Consider the following 22,349-nt stretch of genomic DNA (forward strand, 5'->3'; position numbering starts at 1 on the left):
TCCCTGGAGAATCTGACTTACTGACTGGAGCGTCTGGGAGTCCTTTTGCTGCTCTTTCAGGTGCTCCTGCTGACCTGCAATTCCACTTCAGGCTCTGGGCATCTATGGCTGGTTCTGGCATCAAACTGAGATGAGGATTGCGATGGACTGAGGTTCTCCTACCCTGGCAAACTTAGTAATAATCCTTTAGTTTCTCTTCACCAGCTCGGCAAGCCTATGACTGAAGATGCTCACACACAGGAACACATGATACAGTCCAGACCACCACACCACCACGTATAAACTGCTTTATTGATTGCAGTTAACATGTTACAATTAATTTATGATTCCAAGCATTCAGCCAGCTGCTTATAATAAGTATAAGCTGCCACCATAGTCACATGGAACTGGACAAAGAGATGTTTAGTCACTGAGGCATCCTGAACTGGAATCATTTCTGCTTCTTGGGCATTGAAGAGACAACCAGATGATACATACAATAGACTGTTCCTGAATTAAGAGACAGAAAAGATATTTTCAGACTGGCAAACAGAATTCCTTTCAAGTCAGCTTTGCAGTTTGTTCCAGAAGAAATACTGACAACAAGCAGCTGCAATTCAGACAAAACACATTTCCATAGCCATGTCTCAATTATTTTTTTTGGTGATTCATATTATCAAGAAAAAAAAAATCCTTAAATACCTCTCCACAGGCTGCACAAAAATAAAGAAACAAGGAAAAAAAAGAGTGGGGAGAGGCATGTTTGTGGGACCTACACAGACAATCATAAAGTAATTGTTACTCATTCTTAAAGCAACTGAACTGAAAATCCATTAGATCAACATATTTAAGTTAGAGGCTACTACAAAATTATGTAACAAGCAACATAAAGGTTAAATATATGCAGTATTATGAACCTTGGATATAATTCTGCTAGTTTTCCCACCACATGAAAACTCAGTACGCTGAGTTTCACCCAGCACTAAGAAGAGTCAGGCTAGTGAGACAAATGGTTTACTTTCATGCTATAATTACATTTTACTCCTTTTCAGAATAGGCTTTCTAAGTAGTTCTCGTTTTCTCTGACATTATACATGAATTCCGAAGGAATATTCAGCCCACAGTACTCAGTGTGGAAAAAAGCCATCTGAAAAGCTAAACTTGGAAAAAGCACAAATAAATATATACAGTATGTCCAAATGTGGATTTTTTCCCTCTCTACATGCATTTTGCATGTTCTAAAGAACAAACCAAAGGAACTGTGTAACTAATTTACAGAGAAAACACCAGTCATGTTGGAGATTGTACCAAAGAGAAAGTATTTTAATAATATTAAAATTGGCACATTGGAAATTATACCAAAGCATAAAGATTTTAGTATTAGCCTTACCAAACATCGTTAGAACCACGGTGGTTCTATACAACAGAGCATCCTTTGCACCACCTTTAAGATACACTGGGAGGCCATTATCCTCCTAATGGAAACAAGTGACAAAAATAAACTATTTAAATACAATTCTTGCACTATTGTGTTAATATAACTACAATTACCCAGAAGAGGAATTACTTCCCCACATTATCCTTCCAATCCCCAAAAGACAATGAACCTTATTTAGGTCCCACTTTGTCTTTAAAGCTTTCACTCTGCTATCAGGTGAGCACTCACTACGGGAGTACTATAAATGATGTGCATGATTCATTTCTATAGCAGTGACTGGCAGATGCCTAAACACTTCTGACACCAGTTGCCAGCCCCCTCAGGTGCACAGGATGTGATTACCATCCCTACAAGCTTCCCGTCCATCTCCAGAATAGTTAATCCCTACTATAGGGAGCAACAAGGGGAGGAGTCTGTGCTATCACCTGGTGTCACACAGGAAACTGTTTTGCTCCACTCCTAGGCACCAGATCCCATGATCTTTACCCTTGTCACAAGTTCACACTGCTCTAAAATTCAAGCCAGGCTTCTGTGCTAGTGACTTGCAACCCAGCCCAGCTTAACTTGCTGTCCCACAAGAAAGGAATGGGAGGAGGAAGAGATATGCCTAGAGATCTCTGCCAGCAGAAACAGAACCTCTGACCTCACCCATCACCAACATCCTGCTTCCCCCTTTGGCCCACAGTGAACACTGTGCTCCTCACACAGTGTCTCAGAAGACTGGCTTTCTCTTTCAGGGGAAAGGAAAGCAAGAAGATACAAAAACTATTAAAGTGAGACTTCTAATATACTTTGTCCCTTTCACATTGCTGAAGCCCTGTCCATCCTCAGTATGAAGCTACATCTCCAGGTTATGGCTCACAATTGGGAGTATTTTCTTAAATGTTCTCTGCTTTCACTAGTTCTCACTTGGTGACCTTATCAATCAGGAACAGAGTAATTCAGAAGCTGTTTTTAAAGGTTCAATAATTTTCTAGGAATGAATCCAATCATTTAAGACTTTTACGGTTTTCATAACTGAACAACACAATACTACATCCTCATTAAGAATTATGGGGCTTATCTATAAACTGTAGATATAGCTGTAAGATTTCAGGCTTAACTTTTCATTGTATTTCTGTCCTCTCACTTGCTGTTTTTCTCTATTTGTTCCTAGGATATATTCCCCCATCTCAACTCCTTTGAGAGTACTTCATCTTTGCACAGTGCCTAATACTTACAAGAAACTCAGGTACAAATCATTTCATAGGGTAAAAAAGCCCTGAAGAGTGAGCAAGTCAACTACACATGTACAAATACTCTTAGTGTCTGTAGAAAATAACTGCTGATTACAAGCACTATAATCATACAGCTGATTTCAAAAGCTCTCTTCATGTGTAAAGAAGAGTCTGACCAGTTCTTTAGAAACAAAATGTATGCAATTGACCTACTAACACCTTGTTAATCTACTAAAATTGTTCAACTTAATACCTGAAAAAGTTTCTGATGCTCAGGAACTCTGTTTTCAATCTGCCTGCGTGAAGCAGTGCTTATGGTTCTCTGGGAAATTTGGCGAAGAGCCTGAAATAAAAGATAAACAGTGTTTTTAAAACAGTGATATTTTTCAGCTCTGTTCACGCTGGGTAATTCTTTTAAAAGCATGACATAAGTGGAACAGACAGAAAAAAAAAAAAGGGAAAGCCTTTTACAAACAAAACCAGTGGGTTTTGGTGAAGTTTTGTTTGTTTGAGTTCAGTAAGTCTTTCAACAGATGCTGTAAAGGACTGCTTGACTGATTACCTAAAAAGGAAAAACTCAGGAAAATTACTTTCAGTAAGATACAACAGATTTATGGATCTGCAGCATAATCTTGACAGTTAGCACCCTTTTGGGGAAATCTCAGCCTCTGCCCCTTAGACAGAAGTTTTAAGCACCATGTTTTGTGTCTGACTAACAAAAGGGACAATAACATTCACATCAAACATTTTTGAGAAGGCAAGGATATTCTGTCACGGCTGCAGTTCACCTGTGAGCCCCCAGCGCAGGCAGTAACCTTCACAGAGCTAGGGAGGAGGCACTTCCACCTCGCCACACACACAGCTTAAGAACACACTGCCATGTTCTGAGCTGGAATCAGTTTCCGCAGTCTGATCACACAGGTTAGGCGACCAAAAGCAATGATCTACATATAATTTCTCTGCTGGCCCAGTCTGCCTTCGACACGTCAAGTGTCAAAGCCAAAGAGCTGGCTGTAGCTCTAAGATGCTGTAGGAAACGGAAATGTTAAAGGTTAATGCCTCAAACAATCAGCCATTTGCAAACGCGGCGAGGTGTCAGCGGTCTCCTTCAACCAACATTGACAACACTCACCGCTCCCCGCAAAAGTATCACCACTAAAGACGCGGGCACGGAGAAGGCAAACATCCAGGTGATGCTGGCTGCAAGTAATGGGACAACAATCCTACCCCCACCCATTCCAAATAAACACTCTATAAAATATATCTCCTGGGAGACGGGCTAAGCATACCCGAGAGCCCCTGATCAACACCATCCCCTCAAGTCCCTAAAGCTCAGGACTACACGGAGCGAATGGGCCGCGACCTGGAGGGAGGGCAACTTTCCCCCCGACCCCCACAGGTCCCTCCGCAGCGCCCGGCGCGGGGGGAGGTCACCAGGGCCGAGTCCCGCCGCCCGGGGGGGCACCGCGAGGGAGCCCCACACACCCCCGGCGACAGCGGGCTGCCGTCCCCGGGCCTCACCAGCACGTTCCGCCACATCGCGGCTGTTGGTCCTGTCACCTCCCGCCGGCAACAAGGGCAGCGGAAGGGGAAGCGGCTCTCCCGCCCACGCCGGTGGCACCACAGAGGGAGCCGCCCGGAGCGCCGCCGCAGCGCCCACAGCGCCGCCCCGCCAGTCCGCCCGGCTCGGCGGCAGCGCTGGGGCAGGCCTGTTGGTCGGATGGGATGTGTCCGGGTTCGTGTCCCAGGAACCAGAGCTGAGCTCTACAACACCGGGAGGAAGGAGCGGTGACCTGTCCGAAGGCGCGGCGCCGGGAGGGGGCTGAAGCGCCCGGGCGGGCACAGGGCAGGAGCGTTTCCTCACTGAACACAGCGAGAGCACTTCGGGAAATCTATGGAATGTCCCCCAGAGCCGCTACATACAGAATTTAAAACCAACTTTCATTGAAAAGTTTAATATCCGCAGAGGGCTGGATGCGTGTCCTGTGAGAGCACCACCATGGGCTGCACCGGTTCATATGGACTCGCCCGACATCCCCTTTGGCCGCCACTAGAGGCAGGACACTGAGCTAAGCACAGCCTGGGGCCGACCCAGGTGAGTGGGTCTTACACCCCTGGGACCGATGTGGCATCCCCTAGCTGAGCCATTACCCACAGAAAACCCCAGACTAAGCCATGTACCTGCCCACGGCCTGAAACTCCGTTCATGGCAGCGACACCGAGTACTCTGCATGTGGAAAAAAAAACCAAAACAACACAAAAACAACTTCAGTTTCATGTTTCACAGTATATAATTACATAGAGTGAAGTAATACCAGACTTGTAAATGTAAACCTATTTGATTCTAAAGGAAGAATCTATTTGCCCTTCAAGAAACTGATCTGAGAAGCTTGTGTTTTTCCTGCATTGCAGATCCAACACCACAGTTGCATCTTCTCATGCTTCAGCCTTATTCTGAAATATGATGCTGTTGGGAACACTATTTCGTGGCTTTGCTGCAGTTGCAGTGCACTTAGTTTTTAGCATTACACTGCTTTTGCACTGATGCCAAACCTCATGATGAATAACGTGTGTCAAACAGAGCAAAGTAGTGTTCAATCTAGTATGGAAATGACAAGGATTGTATCTCAAAAGCACAGCTGTCCCAGAAAGAAACTAAAAATGCAAAGATGAAGTAGTGTTTCTAGGTATAGTCTTAGCTGTGCAGAATATTAAAAATGCATTTAGAAAGCATTGTCATGGAGAAATACATGTTGTAACAGAGGAGGAAATTGGATGCATTATTTAACAGTTTTCAAACACTCAAGCAGTGCTATCACAGAATAACACTTAAAAATACATTAAACACTGCAAGACAGATTTCCATTCATTTCTCCTGCAACCTTTCCTCTTATGAATGTATACAATGTTTTATTCTGATCTTCATACACTTAGTTGTATTTAGATACTGGCAAAAGGATCGTACCCACAGAGAAATTATTATTCTTTAATTTCTGCTGTGTGGACCATTTTCTGATTTGTCTGAACTTAAGCCTCAGGGATACTGTCAAAACAAATCTTACAACCAAAAGACCCTATAAAAGCTTGGCATGTGGGTTACGTACCAATCAAAGCTACATGATGACTGGTCACAGCAAGCACAGCTGGTGTCTTCAGTATTGACTAATTTATGAAGAAATGAAAACTTGAGGGAAAGAGAAATGGCAACTTGCTGCCTCAGGGTGAGGATATTTCACTAGAAACAGACTGCTTTTTCCTAACTGAATGTATTGCACTGAAGAATAACAAAATTGCTTATGAAAACTCATTGTTAAACAGTTTTGCTTAAACCAGAAAGAAAACAGGGCTGTTAATCTAGCTGTTAAAAAGCATTCATCATAAAAAAAAATGTTTTACCCCTTAAACCAATGATAGAAGGGTATGTAAACCTTGCTAAACTGAGGGGTTTTTTCCTGCAAACCAAGTAATTGACTAACCCACTTAAAAGCTACATTGTGTACCAAGAGAGAAAACATGCTGTATTCTACCTTAATACAGCCATTTTACAGCCAAGTTACTTTGAGTTGTACAGTACACTGAAACTGCATTAAAAGAACTTGCTGACAGAAAGAACAAAGATTTGTTCTGAAGTTTACAAGCATCTGTTGTAAAGCATATCCTAACTTCAACCAGGTAATGCCAGGCCTCAGCAGGCAAGCCTTGAGGCAATCACATTTTCCTTTCTTCCAAGACTATCACAGTCCAGTCTTCCCCATTTTCATAATAGAATTAATGAGGTCATTAATTCCCTTCCTGGCCCTCTAACACTACTTAAATCATCTCACCATTTTATTTTGCAAAATTTAGGCACAATCCTTAGGTAAAAATTCAATTAAACTTGCACCTAACTCTGGTATTCCGTTTGCTCAAATTGTTTATTTTATGTGATCTTTATCTGAAATCAGGGTCCAGAGATACAGCTCCACCTATTTTCTTTGAATTTATTTATTTTTTAAAAAAACTTCTTGAGTTTCCACAGTGAATGACTTATGCATTTATTCCTCTTTATTTCATCCCCAACAGGAAATGAGAAAGATAATCCTCCAACTTCAGACTTTGCAGCAGCAGCTGTATGATGCAAATATTACTTTAGTTATTTATTAAACACAGGGTGAGGATGTTTCTTATTTGAGACTCAGGTCATGTAAGGACCTGCTAATTCTTATCAGGCTATTTCATAATGGACTTTAGCCTTAATTAAAACTGTGAAGTAAAATTAGACTTCACATTTAGGCACAGAAAGAAATATGGTGACTAGAACAGATTCTGTGAGCTAGAACACAGGGTATTTTTACATTGAAATACTTCTTCTGATCTGAGGAAAATTTACTACTACTACAATAAAAGAACTTCTTGCAATTGGGCTTGCTTTCTACCTCAAGAGTCCATTTTCACACTGTCAGAAGCAATCTTTTCCATAAACTGGCCACATTGCTAAGAAGGAAGAATAAAATTGTCTTAGACTTTCAGTTTTCTCTTCTACTTTGAAAGAGAGAATTTTTGGCAGGTTGTTAATACAGACAAGTATTCAGTATGTGGAACATTTGAGGGTGTTCGAGGTTTTTTATGTTGGGTTTGCTACTGAACTGTTACCAAAACAAACTGATGTAGTACCAAGGATAGATCATGTTTTCTGGCAAGATCAGAAAGCATAGTCTTGTCACAGGAACTCTGAAGATCAGATTACTCTGTGGTTATGCACTGTTCTTTGTCTTCAGCAGTTGCATTCCAGTAACTTCTCTTTTTAAGTAACGGTTAACAGTAAGTACATTCTGCTGTAGACACAAGTCACATTTTTCCACCAGGCACTCACTTCAAGTCAAGCTCTTTTTCCCACTGCAAGTAAGGCATCTGAGAGAAGGATGCAGTCAATAACACTTCTTGTGAATCCAATCCAACCAGTCCAGTTCATTGCTCTATTTGATGGATTCGAGCAGATAATGTGTTTGCAGATGTTATTTGACCTGACTGTCATGACCTTTCCTCCCTCAGAGATTTCTCTTAAAAAAAGACAAGACTTACATCCTTCATGGTTTAATATTCATAATTAAAGAAAAACCATGCTGCTGGGAACCTAGTACTGAACTTGGAACTAGGTACTGAACCTAGTTTCAGTACCAGTGTACTGAAGAGAGGCAAAGGCTGTGAAGGATCCTTCACAATTCAGTTATAAACTCTTCCCTCTGACTGAGCAAAATACAGCTGTCAGCTCCCCAAATAGTTTGAAGCAGAAACATCTTGAGGTGACAATCTGCTTTATTACAGGGATGTAGATTTTTACAAGAAAACAGAAAAAACCGCTCTCACACAAGGGAATTGGTCTGGAGAGCTGTTGCGTACATTGAGGACAAATCCTACTTCCCCAAAATACTGTCTCCAGGAAAGGCTCATTTTATAAGCAAGACGCTCATAACAGCAGCAGCCTCCAGAAAGTTTATCATCTCTCACACTGTGGGCACTGCCTCAGCTGGGTAAGGCTCAGAAAGCACTCAGTGTGGGCACTCTGAAAGCAGAGGTATTGCTCTTGGTACTTCTGAAGCTTGGTAGTGAATACTTGTGAAGGACGCCAGTGAAGAACCAGGTCACTGGTGGTCAAATCCAGATTCGACACATGACACTGAACATTAGGACAGTGACACTGCCCTGAGAAGCATCAGTCAGATGTTGTGGTTTCACCTTTGAACATGTGACACACGTGCAACTTGTAAGAAACACAAATTCCAAGGATCTCCATAGTTACCAACATTACACCAAGGCAAATGGCCATGACTGAAGGAAGAGTTTACAAATTTGAATTACATTAAGCATTTTAAGTTCTGTGGGCACACTGTCCCATGTATTTGCTGCTACAGGCTCTCAAAGAACCCACTTAATTGCAACAAAAACCAGACAGCAATTCTCACCCTGGTGCATTTAATTGATAAGATCAAAGATGCACTGACAGCTGTAGTCAGTAAAAAAATGTAAGGCATTGAAAAATATTGTAAGGTGAAGACAGAAAAAAACTTTGATTTTAGTTTTAAGCACAATAAGCAGCGTTTCTTACTTGGAAAAAATAGGAATTATGAATGAAGCAGAATATAGTTGCACATCAAGTGACAAACACAAAATATTTTAATAACTAGTAATTGTAAGACATCCCCTTACTCACTGTATTTTGGACTAGCAGCTTTAATCAAAAGATGGAAGCCAGCTTAACATGTTCTGCGAATCTTCTGCCTTACAACATACAAAGTTCCATTACCTGTATTCTGTAACTCCAGCAACAGAGGTACAGCACTGTAAATAAGACCTTAAAAGCTTCTGACTATTTGAAAGCCCTGTGCTGCCAGACTGTACTGTGCAAACAAATTATTATATGGAGCTACAGTGAGCTAGTACACTGGAAATGCTGCCCCATTCCACAGTTAATCCAGATTTACACATGTAAACTGTTAGGCTACACAAGTAATTAAGTAAAACCAGTCATGTATTTATGTGGTAAATTATTAAGTTTTGTTTAAACCTGCCCATAGATTAGGATATTAGACCATAAATTTTTGTAACAAATACACAATCCCAGAAATACAACTCACTTAAAACTGCATTTACACTTAATGATGTCTTTTCATCCAAATGAAAATAAATGTTCAAAAACAACACCAAATCTCTTATTAAATGGTTTGCAGAATTTATTAGTCTCTTTTAATATACTCAATATTTTATTAAGCTAGTTGCATATAAAGTGATCTCCACCATATACATTACAGTTTCTGTGCATCATCTAAAAAAAAAAAGTCACCAAAAATTAATATTTTACAGGTTGCAGTTAACTTTTAATTAACCTAAAGGTGAATCCATCTGTTATTTCATTTAAGACACTAAGCTGCACATTGCTTCTTACTGCAATATTTAAATTACATTTCACAGCAAGCTAAACCTGCATTTCAGGTAAAACAGGTCACCGCCATCTCAACTTTTGAATTTCTATAGTTTACTTCCTTAACACCGCAAAAAATTCATGTGGTGTTCACTCCAAATAAGGAAAAAGTATACAATTCTCTTGCAACAAAGCCTGCTCAGAATACATATGCCTTAAAAAATTAGGAAACTCCTCCAGTAAAAGGAATTCACCCAAATTTGTGAACGGAAAAAAACCTTTTAGGTTCTTCTTGATTAATGCTTGGAGCTGCTCATAAAAAGCAAAACCAGCAAGCACAAAAAGTAAACTATTATGGGATATGACTTAAAGAAAAGAAAATTAGAAAAAGCAGATTATACCTGCAACAAACGTCCCAATTTAGAACAATCTTTTTAAGAGACTCGCGCAGATAATTAACAAATAGGTTTTCTGGTATCTTCATAGGATGCTTGTTTACTGGCCAGGCACATATATAGTAAATATACAAAGAATCCAGAGTGCTGAATTTTACACAGCACTTAAAGTGGGTAGGACACAGGAAAAATATTTAACAACTTGTATAAATATATTAAAATCTCAGCAAGAAATGTAAGAGCCCATGCACACAAGACAGTAAATTGAAAAAAAACATTTAAAGACTTGACTTTTCCTTTCAACAGCACTGACACCTGAATTCTGGAAAGTTAACAATATACAGTATCTTTTAACAGTCTTTCTCCATACAATCTAAATGTACTGAATCATAACAACATTACACAGCATGTGAACAAGCAGCAGATGCATCAAGGGAACAGGAGCTATATGCATCGTGTGGCCTGCCCAGTTAGAGGCAAACATCACAAAAACTGTTTCTGACACAGGCAGAGATACAATCAACAGAGCTAATTGTATACCCGTCATTTTCAAGAGTTAATCCACAGTATGGGAAAGGGGAGCTTTAGATAAAAATTATGTACCCGGTCTGAGAAGTGACAGAGGCAGAGATTTCTCTTTCAAAAATTGGATCCATTCTGGACTGGCCTTGATGCACATGCAGTACATTTATTTTCAGAATGCAAGATTAATTGGGAATGTCTGCACTAGTGTTTCGATTGCCATATTTGTGATGAATGATCAGCAATACCACTCCTAAGAAGAAGCATATGGACCCAACAGTGATGTAAGCAATTCCCAGAAAGGGATTTTTGCCTCCCATCCATGAGATGGTGCTTAGGATCATCCTTTTTCGTCCATCAAAACTGTGTACAGGATAATCTGAAAAACATTTAGGAAAACAAGAAGCAAGTTTCCAAACCTAGCTTGATGTGGTCAGGCACATGAAAATTTAGGGTCATTTCATTCATGTTCCAAATACAAACTGCTGCCTTTGAATACTGGAACTGCAAATATGAAACATTTAGCTGTTCATTTTAGACTAAGACTAAACTGGGCGCTGTCAGCTACTTCAAGAAAACTGCCACGCTAGAAGATGTTAACTCCTTTTTAAGGGAAGAATAAATGTAGGACTTTGTGGGCTTTTGAAAGCAGCTTCAGTAAAGTGAGGAAAATGTAAACCTTGATTCTTGAATATATTTTAGTACAAAATTTTTCTTTATGTTCATTCAGTTTTATATCCAGCCCCCATAGTTTTACAGCAAAGGAAAATACTGCAGTAGTTATATAAAAATGATCATTAAGTGCTTTTGAATTTGAAGAATTTGGTAACTATGACAACCCTCCTCCTCTAGTCTCCTGCACTTCTACCTAGTCTTTAGTTTGTCCAAAACAGAGTGACAGACCTCCACCTGATCCACATCTCTGGCATTTTTCCAACCTCCAAAGTCAGTCTGCCCTTCATTATATATTGTCATTTCACCCTGAAGTTACAGTTCTCAAATTTCTAGGCTACCAACTCTCTCTGCTTTTCCTTTCTTTCTATGCTTCTGTCATTTCCTTTACAGTACCCAAGCAATCTGATTTCCTTCTCACTACAAAGCTACACTTTCCATAAAACCAGAACAGAAGTAAAAGATGGTAACATTCTACCCATCTCTCAATACCAGTTTTCAACCACAGCTCAATACCATCTTTTTTTTAATAGGTGGTAATAAGAAACTGAACTTGCAAATATATGCCTGTGTATAAGGCCCTTAGCCGCTTTCAAAGGCTTTTCAAAGGATACTGTATGCAATATCCAAAGAGTAGTTTCCAGCCTGTAAGGTAGGCTGTAAGTTGTTCTTCCTTTCAATGAGACGGTACAGCTTGCGGAACGTTGGCAGAGCAGCAGTACGCATCCACACGATGAAGTCCTCGTTGATAAAGCCATTGTTGTCAGGCTCTGAGTCCAGCATATACACTGGCTTGGGCCAGTTCACAGGTTTTGTTGTGCCTAGGATTAAAAAAAAAAAAAAAAAAACAAAACAAAGTATTTCAAATACAGGAGTGAGTAACACACTTGCTCATCAAAATTCATTCTATTATTACAAAAAACAATATTAACTTCTAAACACTATTTAGAGATAGGCTGACACTACTATTGCAACACACTGGGCTGTTTAGGAACTTTTTATTTTGCAGTTTAAATAGTGTAATTTCTATAAATAAATAGCTTAATTAATGACAGCACTGTCCATTTGTTTAAACAATTCTGCCTCCCCTACAGATTCATACTGCTAGGAAGTCTTGTCTCAAAGCACTGCTTTGTGAAGTAGTTCTCCATTATGACAACAGCTTCTCTGCTCATATGGTAGAGTTTGAGCACCCTTTCCTGAACCACGAGCAAGTAAAATAGTGTACAGTACTTTAGAATATGTACAAATGCTTTTGCTAATGTTATTGAAAATACAATTCCACAGTGCATTAGGATAAGGTATCTGCTTTTCCAGGGGTAGCCATCACACTGACAAGATGTAATTTGGCTGTGACTAAGCAAAAAACCCACATCAGGTTAAACCTGAAGTTACTGCATACCTTGCATAAACACACATGCTCTTAGAGCCCTAAGACTATTTTCAGACGTTGTAGCCAAAGGAAACTTTTATTTGCCAAACTGTACATAACCTAACAAATGAGAGACATCAGTCCTTCTAATCACAAAAAAAGAATCAGTTTTTTAGAAAACTTAGCACAATTTAGCAGTAGAAACATTTAAATGAATACTCCATATGAAGAGTTTCATTTAACAACTGCAGGATTTCTTTACAAGTTAAATCCAAGCATTATAGAAGCTGTACTGGTCTTGACTGTAATAAAGTTAAATTTCTTCACAGCAGCTGGTATGGAAGAATATTTTGGATTTGTGCTGGGAACAAGTGTTGATAATACAGGGATGTTTCCACTATTGCTGAGCAGTATTTGCACAGCATCAAGGCCTGTTCTGCTTCTCACCCCACCCCACCAGCAAGGAGGCTGGGGGCCCATGAGAGATCAGGAGGGGGCACAGACCAGACCCCAACTGACCAAAGGGATATTCCATACCATGTGGCATCAGGCTCAGCAATACAAATGCGTGGGTACAGGGGCTGCCTTTGCTTGGGAACTCAGATGGTGGTAAGCAATTCTTTTCTTTTGCATTACTTGTTCTTCTTGGGTTTTATCTCCCTCTCTCTTTCTTGTGTTTTCTGGAGGTTGTTTGATTATTTTTTTAGGTAGTTTGAGGCTTAGTTGCCAACTGGGGTTAAACCCCAGCAGTGCACATATTACAGTTTTTTTAGTATTCAAAGTATTCAGAAATTTTAAAAAAATAATTAATTATTACAGTAAAGATTAAAACGAAACACTTTCACAGGAAACTGAAACTTGCAGTTTTTGTTACTTAAAGACAACCTTTCTAAATAGCAGAGCAGTCCTTAGTTTGGATTTCTTCAGAAAACCGCATTTAATTAGCACATTCAGTAAAATGTCAGTGAGGCAATACTCGCTCGAATCAAAATGTGCTTTGAAGCGTTTTGTTATTCTTAAAATTTAACTGGGTTTTTTTTGTTACCTTGGAAAAGTGCAGTTAAATTGTTTCCATCTCCTGTAGGATTCCTGAACTTTACATTTTTATCTGTCCACCACGCAATGCCTTTTTTAATCAAAGTAATTGGAGTCCTCGTGTCATTATCAATGCGGTATAACTCCAATGTATCTAAAGACAAAATCAAATCAGAAAACCAGCTGAAGAAACTTTCATTAGACAGATGATCTTGACAGGCAGTGAAACAATTACCCGAGGAGAAAACAAAACCAAAAAACTGGACAAGGCATTTACTACCTGCCTGCCACAATCACAAACTGTTCTATAAGAATCAGTGTGTATCAGATAGCAGCATATTATCCATATATGATATCTATGTTTCTACTCCATAGCAGTAGCAGCTTCTCACAACAGCTATTTCCATTCCTTGTGTGCTATGAGATACAATTAATTCTCATAGCAATTTTGAAAAAAGCAACAGCAGTAAAAGATATTTATTTTATTCTGAACAATGAAAATGTGTTAATTCAAAACAAAAGAAACCCTGATGTCTTTACTCAGAATAATCTGCAACACAACACAAAACATACACTAGATCAGAGAACCATCTATATGATAACTTAACAGTGTTACCATACCATTAAACATACTGTTGGCAATAGCTCCACAAGGAGCAATGGGTTTGTCCTCATTTGTGCGGTAAGGCTCACATTCCTTACTTGGATTCTGATAGAAAGAAAAAAGGCAGATGAGTCTGCGCTGGTTTATCCAACTAACCTGGTTTCTACTACAGTACCTCTAATGTGCACATCTTAAACGTACCACAAAATAATCTTTTCACAAGTCAGGTTATTTACAAATATTTCAGCATTCAATGCTAGTTAGCGTGATTGACTTTTCTCTTGCAAGCAGGAATAAAATCTAAGAAAAACATGAATAAAGTCAGAATGCCATCATGGTCATAGTAAAAACAAGGCTTTTCTTGGAAGCTATTAGGACTTTTATATTTTAATAAAAACAGTTGTCCAACATGAAGTACTCTTTTATTAAAGGGTTTTATTTGAATATGCTTCAGTGTTATACAAAGTAAGACCATACCAAGAAACCAAGCATAACATAAAACACAAGAAGTTGCAAGAACTTCAACAGCATGCCAAAATGGAAGAAGAAAAGGCCCCTCACAAAACTCTGTTAATCATCTAATATTGTCTCTTGAAACTCTCCCTTTTTTAAAGTTTACTGGTAAAAGAAGAGAATCATTCTTGCTGGAGCAACAACTCGACTACTATTTCCACTCCTCATAAAAATTGGGAAAAGGAGAGGTCTAGCCCTAAACATTATAGTGCCTTGAACAGAATACACTGTAGTGATATTTTCCAGTATTGCTGATGTTCAGTATTGAACCAGAGTCCATAAAAATTATATTTAGTTGTAATACCCCAACCAAATGCTAGGTAACTGAATGTTATTTTATGTTGAAAATGAAAGCTTCAAACAGAATGGGTACACACAGGTAACAAGATAACAAGAAGACAACAAGAGAGTTTAAAACTATTCAAATTTGAGAAGTGATTGCAAGTACTGCACTGGTGTCTGTTTAATAAAATGATCAACAAGAAATTTTATGATATTTTACAGTTATTTTCAGTAAACCGAATTCCTTATGGTTGCCTTCTGTCATGCAAAAATTTTAGTACCTCATTATCATTAAACTAAATACTGTGTTGTGATTTATGCAGCGGTCAGAAGTTAGTTCCTTAGGCATATGCAAGCATGAATACCTACAAGTAATGAACTGTTGTCTCCATTTAGCTGGCTGTCATCTCGAGATTTCACATAACGACGGTGGTTTTGGTAGAAGTTGGAAAGTCCATAATACATGAATACGTTGCTCTACAAAAAGCAAGAAGGAAAGAAGAGCTTTCATTCACACAAACCTTCCGTTTTAAGTTCTTAAAACTCTGTGTTTACAGCAACATTCATGAAGTAAGACCTCAACCTTTTCTTCTCAATGAATACACGAGAGTACTATCCTAACATAATCTGGCAGCCTGAAATCAAACGGTATAAATGTCCCACAAACTATCTGGATAATATTCACCAGCACTAATCCCAACACCGGTCTTGTCCAGTGTAGAACCCATAAACCTCCTTTGCCTCCAATTTGTTAGAAAGAACTTATCTGGTATTTCCAATTCTTGTTGAACAGGGCTTTTGTAAATCATGAGCAGGAATAGCTCATCTACTCTCCAGCTATATGACACATGTAACTCTGAACATACAAAACATAAGCATTCCATTTAATGTTTTACATTTCCAGATAAACAGAGGCATTAAGAAACACCTCACACCTTCTAATGAAAAAGGGGACACAAAAAATCAGATCCAAGTTCATAGCAGAACTACAAATAATCCTTTAAAATAGGAAAAAAATAAAATACTTAAGTGATAAAACTTTCCTTTTGAACAGGAAATAGACAATATAAATTGTTCTAATTTCACTCTGCATACAGGGCAGCACACCTCAAATGAATGTTCCAGTGTGAAGTTGATGGTGCAAGTACAGGGTGGTGTGCTGTCCCAGGACACATTTAAGCATTTGTTGCAGGGACTAGAAGGCTCCGTTCCTGTATAGTCAATCTGTAACAGAAAAAAAGTCATTAATTTACAATGGGAGAGTAAAGAAAAATTATTAATAAGCCAGAGAGTTTTTGTGGCATTTATTTTGAAATCATATTACACCTCAACACCAAAAGCCCGGGGCTTTTGTCAGGGCTATCAGACAATCTCAAGAAGTGTCTTCCAACCTTAACCATTCTGTGATTTTGTAAACAATTTGGTGATTCTGACGATATCCTTGATTTCAGACTCAAATAAATTTAACACTGTGGTGAGATTACTGCTGGGGCAAAACCAAACAAAAACAACAAAAAAAACCCCCACAAACCAAACAAAAACCCAAACAAACAACCCACACCAAAACACAAACAGCAGACACTCCAGACAACATGAATGTTTCCAAACACACACACTATATGATAAACAGATCTCAGCTTTTACAAGCTTTCCAGAGAGCTTAAGCTTTTAAAAGTCTAAGTATTTAATAAGAAAAGATCTGTGTTAGAAAATTTGCTTTGTTGACCATTTTTAGCCACCTAGTTAGTCAGAAGGTTAAAAACAAATTAAAAAAAATCACTTAATGCCCCAAAATTATCCTAAAATAGGGAAGATTAAGACATCAATACTGTTTTGGCAGGAATGGTAAAATAACCAGTAAATGGACAAGAAATATGATCAGTATTTATCTGTCTTATACAATATTATCTGGTTTTAACAGTGTAGCCCAAAAAGTAAGCCATTATTTGAAATCTGTACAGTCAGGCTATGTGGACAGTATTCATAAAATACCCTCAGCAGCCAAGAGCTCACCCTACAGTCCAAGCTAACTCAAGTGGTTTGACCACATTAGCTCTCTCCATGTGTAGCTCCAGCAAGTGTAGCAGGAGAAAGCTTCCATTTGCCCATAAACAATATATTTTTATACCTAGTATGAACTTCCTATTTTAGAATTTAAGACCCACACTGGTGCAATATATAACAGATTATGACAGAAAAATGTTTAATGGCAGTAGCACCTGTAGAGTTTTATGAAAGGCTGGTGCAAATGGTTTGTCCTGATTTATGTTTGTAGTGAAAGGCATTACCAAGAGTCCTAATACCCATATTAAGGTTAGCTAAAACAAACACGCAGTTTCAAGGTTCAGGAAACACATGAAGTCTATTTTCCTCTGGATCTTCCTCAAGGTCTCTCTTCCTGTGATTCCTTCAGTATCTATCTATCTTCCATCAGCACTTTTATTGGAATCTGCTCTGCTGCCAGATTTCTGACAGACCAGACTACACCCTAATGACCCTAGCTGAAACGAGATAGCTTTAAAAGCTATTAGCTGGCAGAGAGAGAGAGAGAGATCACATAATCTTTGTTGCTCAGCTGAACAAGATTCTGAGTTTATGCTGATCTAGAAATAGCACTGCTGCAGAGCCCTCAACAGCTCTGTTTGGCTACAGCAGACGTACAGACCACTGCTTGCAACGAACAATGCACCTCATTTGTTCAAGGCTAACTCGGGGGCGGGTGTGTTCTGCTTAAGTAAGCTGAAGCAAGTATTTCCTTTAGAGGGAAATTAAATCCCTGTATCTTGAGCCAGTTCTCCAATGTGTGGAGAAGTTTTAGATCAAGAGCAAACTCCAAGGTTGCAAAAGACCTAAATATTTCACTTCTAAAAACATAATTGACTAAATTCTGTGGAGCATGAAATTGATGAATATTGAAGCAGAACCGTGCTTCTGATGACTGCTGCCAGCTTCCATGCCATCCAAAAGACCTTTCCTATACAGTAACTGCCAACATAAGTATTTTTTTCTGTATCTACATTTACAGGTTACATTCAACAGAGAGCTTATTTAAAGGGATAAAGGTATCCATCTTCACCTCTTGACAAAATAACAAAATCTCTTAGACAACTGAAGGAGTGACTTTGGAGTCCACAGCAGGAACCCACCTGACCCGACCTTCTGCCCTCTGGGATCAGCCAGCAGCTAAGTATGACAACTCCACACCATGAGCCCTTCCCAACAACCTCTGATTTAATGACATTGGGTTTATCCAAGTTATCCCACACCAATGGCTTTTCAGGCTGTTAATGTCTTTGTCAGTGGATTTACACATTTGCAGTATAGAAATAATGTAACTACCGCATACACATGTTCTCCAAACCATTTGTGATTTTGTAGACTTCATATGCTATCACATATTTATCTTGCTCTGCTTAACCACTTCTTGTATAAAAGGCATCCCATAACTCTGGTCCTCTTTGCTGTTCCTCTCTGTAGGTTTTATTAAGTTGTGTATCATTTTTGAGAAGAGGCTACCAGAACTGCACACAAGGCTGAAGATGTGCGCAACAGTAATCTGCTTACTTCCAGTTCTCCATTTGTAACCATGCCTTCAGTAAATCCGGCTTTTTAACTACCATTATGCATTTCACAGCAGCAGTTACAGCATAAAGATCTCTTTTCTAAATGGGTAATGTTTTGGATATTTCTCAACTTTGATCACACATTACTATGCTATAATTCTAGTACACCTAAGCTGTTGGAAATCTTCCACATCTGAATTCAAGAGCATTTACATAGGAAATCAATGGAAGAGGTACATTTTGCTGGTCAGTCCTTGTACCTGTTTGAGAACAGCACAGTTCACAGAGATGGTGATGCCTGCAATATCTTGTTCCAGGAAAGGGTGACTTGAATTTCAATACGTATATCAGGGTTATAAATTACACATCCTATTCAATTCCAATACTCCAATTTTACAGACATACATATGTGCGCACACACACTTAAGAAGTATGTTAGTGCCTAGGAGGTAGGTGTAAATAACTACCTCTGCTTCCTCCCCTGATTACATTTTTTAAAAAGCTTAGTCACTGCTTTTAGCTTCTAAATGTGTTGTCTCCTACAGCTAAATTTACAGCTATTTGTGAATAACATTTGGAGGTTATAACAAAAGCCAGCATTCTAAGAAGGGACATATGTCAGCTATGCATATAGGTGATAGCACTGTCTTAACTGCATCCCTCACTCATGTTCAGAGCTGAAATGTTGGCCTGTAAAATGCTTTGTTTTGTTGCTGCAACTGTAAAGCCTTTTTTGATTTAAACCTTTTTCTTCCAAAATTCAGCTGCCTTTAGATTGATAATCTCACTCGATAAGCACTTGATAAAACACATATGAGGATCAGAGAACAGAACTCAAGTGTCCCCATTCTAACTAACCACACTCCCAGAAGGCAGGGGACTCTGTCCCTCCAGTCCTCATGAAAGCCTAGCAATTGGACTTTTGAGAACTTCACATGAGGGGAATGATAGAAGAGTGAACCCACACAGCAAAACAAACAAATGAAACCCCTTCCAGTCTTGAACCTGAAATTTGAGAGGATTGAAGGCCAGCACCTGCCAACTGGTTTCCCCTACAATTGGTTCCTACTGCTGTATATGTGCAACTTGATCGCGTAGGGGAGCCTGTCATGCTCCCAACTCTCCTATGATTTCTGTGCTGAACATTAGGTGAGAACAGCTAGTTTTTGGCTTCTACTGGACCTTACCAGGAGTACATGACTGAGCTGCTAAGCAACAACAGTCAATAAAAATTCTGTATATGCATATAGCAGCAATATAGGCACAAGAAGTCACTTACATGTTTGGACTCACAAAACTCTGATGTATTTCTTGTCCCTACAGATCAATGCAAATTCAGTCATAATGAAAAACAAGATATATTTTTCCAATTATATTTACCTTACAATCATTATGATCTAAGACTATTGCTTTACTATAGACATGACTATGTTAAATGCACTTGTCAAAAAATTAATGAGGATATTTTTTTACTTCTCTCCAATGAGTGTCATGCTGAAAACATGGGATTGCATTTACCTTAAATATGGCTATAACATGACAATTTAAAAGTCTACATGCCCAGGACAACTTGGCCATGTTCTCTAAGCACTTGTGTCAATTTTCAGATGTTCATGATACCCCCAAAACTTGACACAAGAAGCAACTTCTTTTCAAAAAGTATGCTTAAATACCAATTTAGATGCTGTAAAATACACTTCAGCTTTATTTTTTTCCTCTTATATTTTTCTCCTTGATTGGAATTTTAGTTCTTAACATAAAAGGAAAATTAAAGTTCAACCAGTTTTATTCGAATGTTTGCATTTTAACAGAAATATGAAAATACCATTTGTTGCCTACCTCAAGATTTCTTTAGTTAACTGAGCTTCACTGCCACATTGTTACCGCTAATTAAGCCACTCTCTTGAACAGTCCTTATTTGAAAGTGGCAGCATACCTCCAATAACTCAGAGGTCTTTTCCAACTCACTTGATTCTATGATTCCATGATTCTAACTACAATGATTTGATCCACAAAAATTCATACTCTTCAACATAATAATCCAACAAACAACTACAGACTTTATTCTTATTCACTACAATCAGTCTTGGTTGTGTTACCTCACTGAACTAATCACAGCCTTCCATTTGCTTCTCAAGGTTGTTCCTAAGCCCTGTAAGTTGTTTCCTTCCGTACAACACGAAGTGATTCTGTTATCAAATGGATCAATCTGTGATATACAGTTACACTTCCAGCTAACGTTCAGCTACTTTTCACAGCAGTAGCCTAATTATCATATCTAAACAACTCAGTTTTTGTAAGTGTAATTAGAAAAAGCCACTCTCTTCTATCCAGGTTTACACTAGACAGCCTAGTCTTCCACAGAGCATCTGAAACGTTGTATCACCAGTGCAGGTAAGAATTACAGCAATAGACTCAACACAGAACTTTGTCCTGAGAATACAATTACTTTGGAACATTTGAAGACATATAATCCACGGCCACAAGCTACCCCAATGATGACATACTAATGACAAAAAAACTTGCTAGGCTGTATTGATTAAATGCTGGCAGTAACTTCCCCGGAAGCTCACTCGGGAGCACTGGCAAGGCTGACAGGAGGGACACCGTCTATGCGGAGGTGACTCCGTAAGCTCGGCGTCTGCTGAGGGCAACTAATGTTGACAACCACGAACGTGACCCCGGATCGGAACCGCCCGGGCGCCCTGTGGGCTCCGCACAGAACCCCCCTGGGTCCCGCCCGTCCCGGCCGGGGCCGGGTTTCCCGGGAGGCGCAGACGGCCTGGGGCAGGCGACCCCAGAGCACTGCCCGCCCGGCCCCGCACCGAGGGCTCCCGGCCCCCCGCCCGGGCACCCCCGCCGCACGCACCTCGTACTCGCGGATGTTGTTGGAGGTGACGAAGATGCCGATGCCTATGGGGATGAAGATGAGGCCGATGATGAAGAAGGCCGGCAGCACCGTGCCCGCCGTCAGGATGGGCTGCCAGGCCGGCAGCCGCTGCTGCTTGAACGCCGTGTTGTCGGGCTTGCGAGTCTTCACGGCCCCCCCTCCGCCGCCGCTGCCCACGGCACCGCCGCCTGGGACGCCAACGCCGCCCGAGGGGTGCCCGTCCGCCTCCTCCTTGGCGCTGTAGTTCACCGCCATGGCGCCCGCACCACCGGCACCGCCGCACACGTGACCGGGCACCGCGCCTGCGCACTCGGCAGCGGCGAGGACCGGCAGGCGCGCGGCTGGTGACGCAGACGGGCCGCGCCCTTCCTTAAAGCGCGGGATTAGGGAATCGTGGGGTCATAGAGACTGGGAGAGACTGGGGAGGTTATGCGGTACTACCGCCCACCCAGCACTACTGCTGTAACCCCTGAGCCTCTAAACCGCAGCACCCTGCGCCAGATCCAGACACCTCTTAAACACGTCCAGGGATGGTGACTCCAACACCTCCCTAGGCAGCCCATTCCAATGCCTCAGCACACTAACAGTGAAATTTTTTTTCTGATAACTTATCTGAATTTTCCCTGTCTCAGTTTCAGGCCATTTCCTCTTGTTCTCTCACTGCAGGAACGGCAGAAGAGATCGACCTCCACCCCACTACAGCCTCCTTTCAGGGAGTTGTAGAGAGCGATGAGGTCCCCCAGGAGCCTCCTTTTCTCCAGGCTAAACAACCCCAGCTCCCTCAGTCGCTCCTCAAATGTTTTGTGTGCTGGCCGCGCAGGCGCTGCTGAGCTGGGCAGGGCTGTGGGCAGGGATCTCCTGTATTACACACAGGGCAAAGTTAAATCCAGCCGTATTGTGCCCCATTGTCCGGGTGAGGCCTGGGCCCGCAGCCTCCCCCCAGCACTCCAGGAGGGCCCTCTCCCGCCC

General features: G+C 40.4%; 2 protein-coding genes across 2 annotated transcripts; both read right to left on the reverse strand.

Moving 5' to 3' along the window:
- Positions 1-269: 269 nt before the first annotated feature.
- On the reverse strand, positions 270-4,285 carry LOC108502514 (cytochrome c oxidase subunit 7A2, mitochondrial). Its single transcript, XM_017825532.1, has 4 exons — positions 4,156-4,285; positions 2,888-2,977; positions 1,370-1,454; positions 270-489 (listed from the first exon to the last, which is right to left on the reverse strand). Exons 1-4 carry the CDS (start codon positions 4,171-4,173, stop codon positions 431-433), a joined length of 252 nt encoding a protein of 83 aa, XP_017681021.1. The 5' UTR covers positions 4,174-4,285; the 3' UTR covers positions 270-430.
- Positions 4,286-9,319: 5,034 nt separating this feature from the next.
- On the reverse strand, positions 9,320-21,666 carry TMEM30A (transmembrane protein 30A). The gene is made up of 7 exons (XM_017825520.1): positions 21,360-21,666; positions 16,035-16,151; positions 15,297-15,404; positions 14,150-14,237; positions 13,539-13,682; positions 11,736-11,942; positions 9,320-10,828 (listed from the first exon to the last, which is right to left on the reverse strand). The coding sequence occupies exons 1-7, from the start codon at positions 21,633-21,635 to the stop codon at positions 10,635-10,637; spliced, it is 1,134 nt and encodes a 377-aa protein (XP_017681009.1). The 5' UTR covers positions 21,636-21,666; the 3' UTR covers positions 9,320-10,634.
- Positions 21,667-22,349: the final 683 nt, after the last annotated feature.

The sequence above is a fragment of the Lepidothrix coronata genome, unplaced genomic scaffold (genome assembly GCF_001604755.1).
Source record: "Lepidothrix coronata isolate B3197 unplaced genomic scaffold, Lepidothrix_coronata-1.0 Scaffold4, whole genome shotgun sequence".
In the NCBI taxonomy this organism is placed as follows: Eukaryota; Metazoa; Chordata; class Aves; order Passeriformes; family Pipridae; genus Lepidothrix; species Lepidothrix coronata.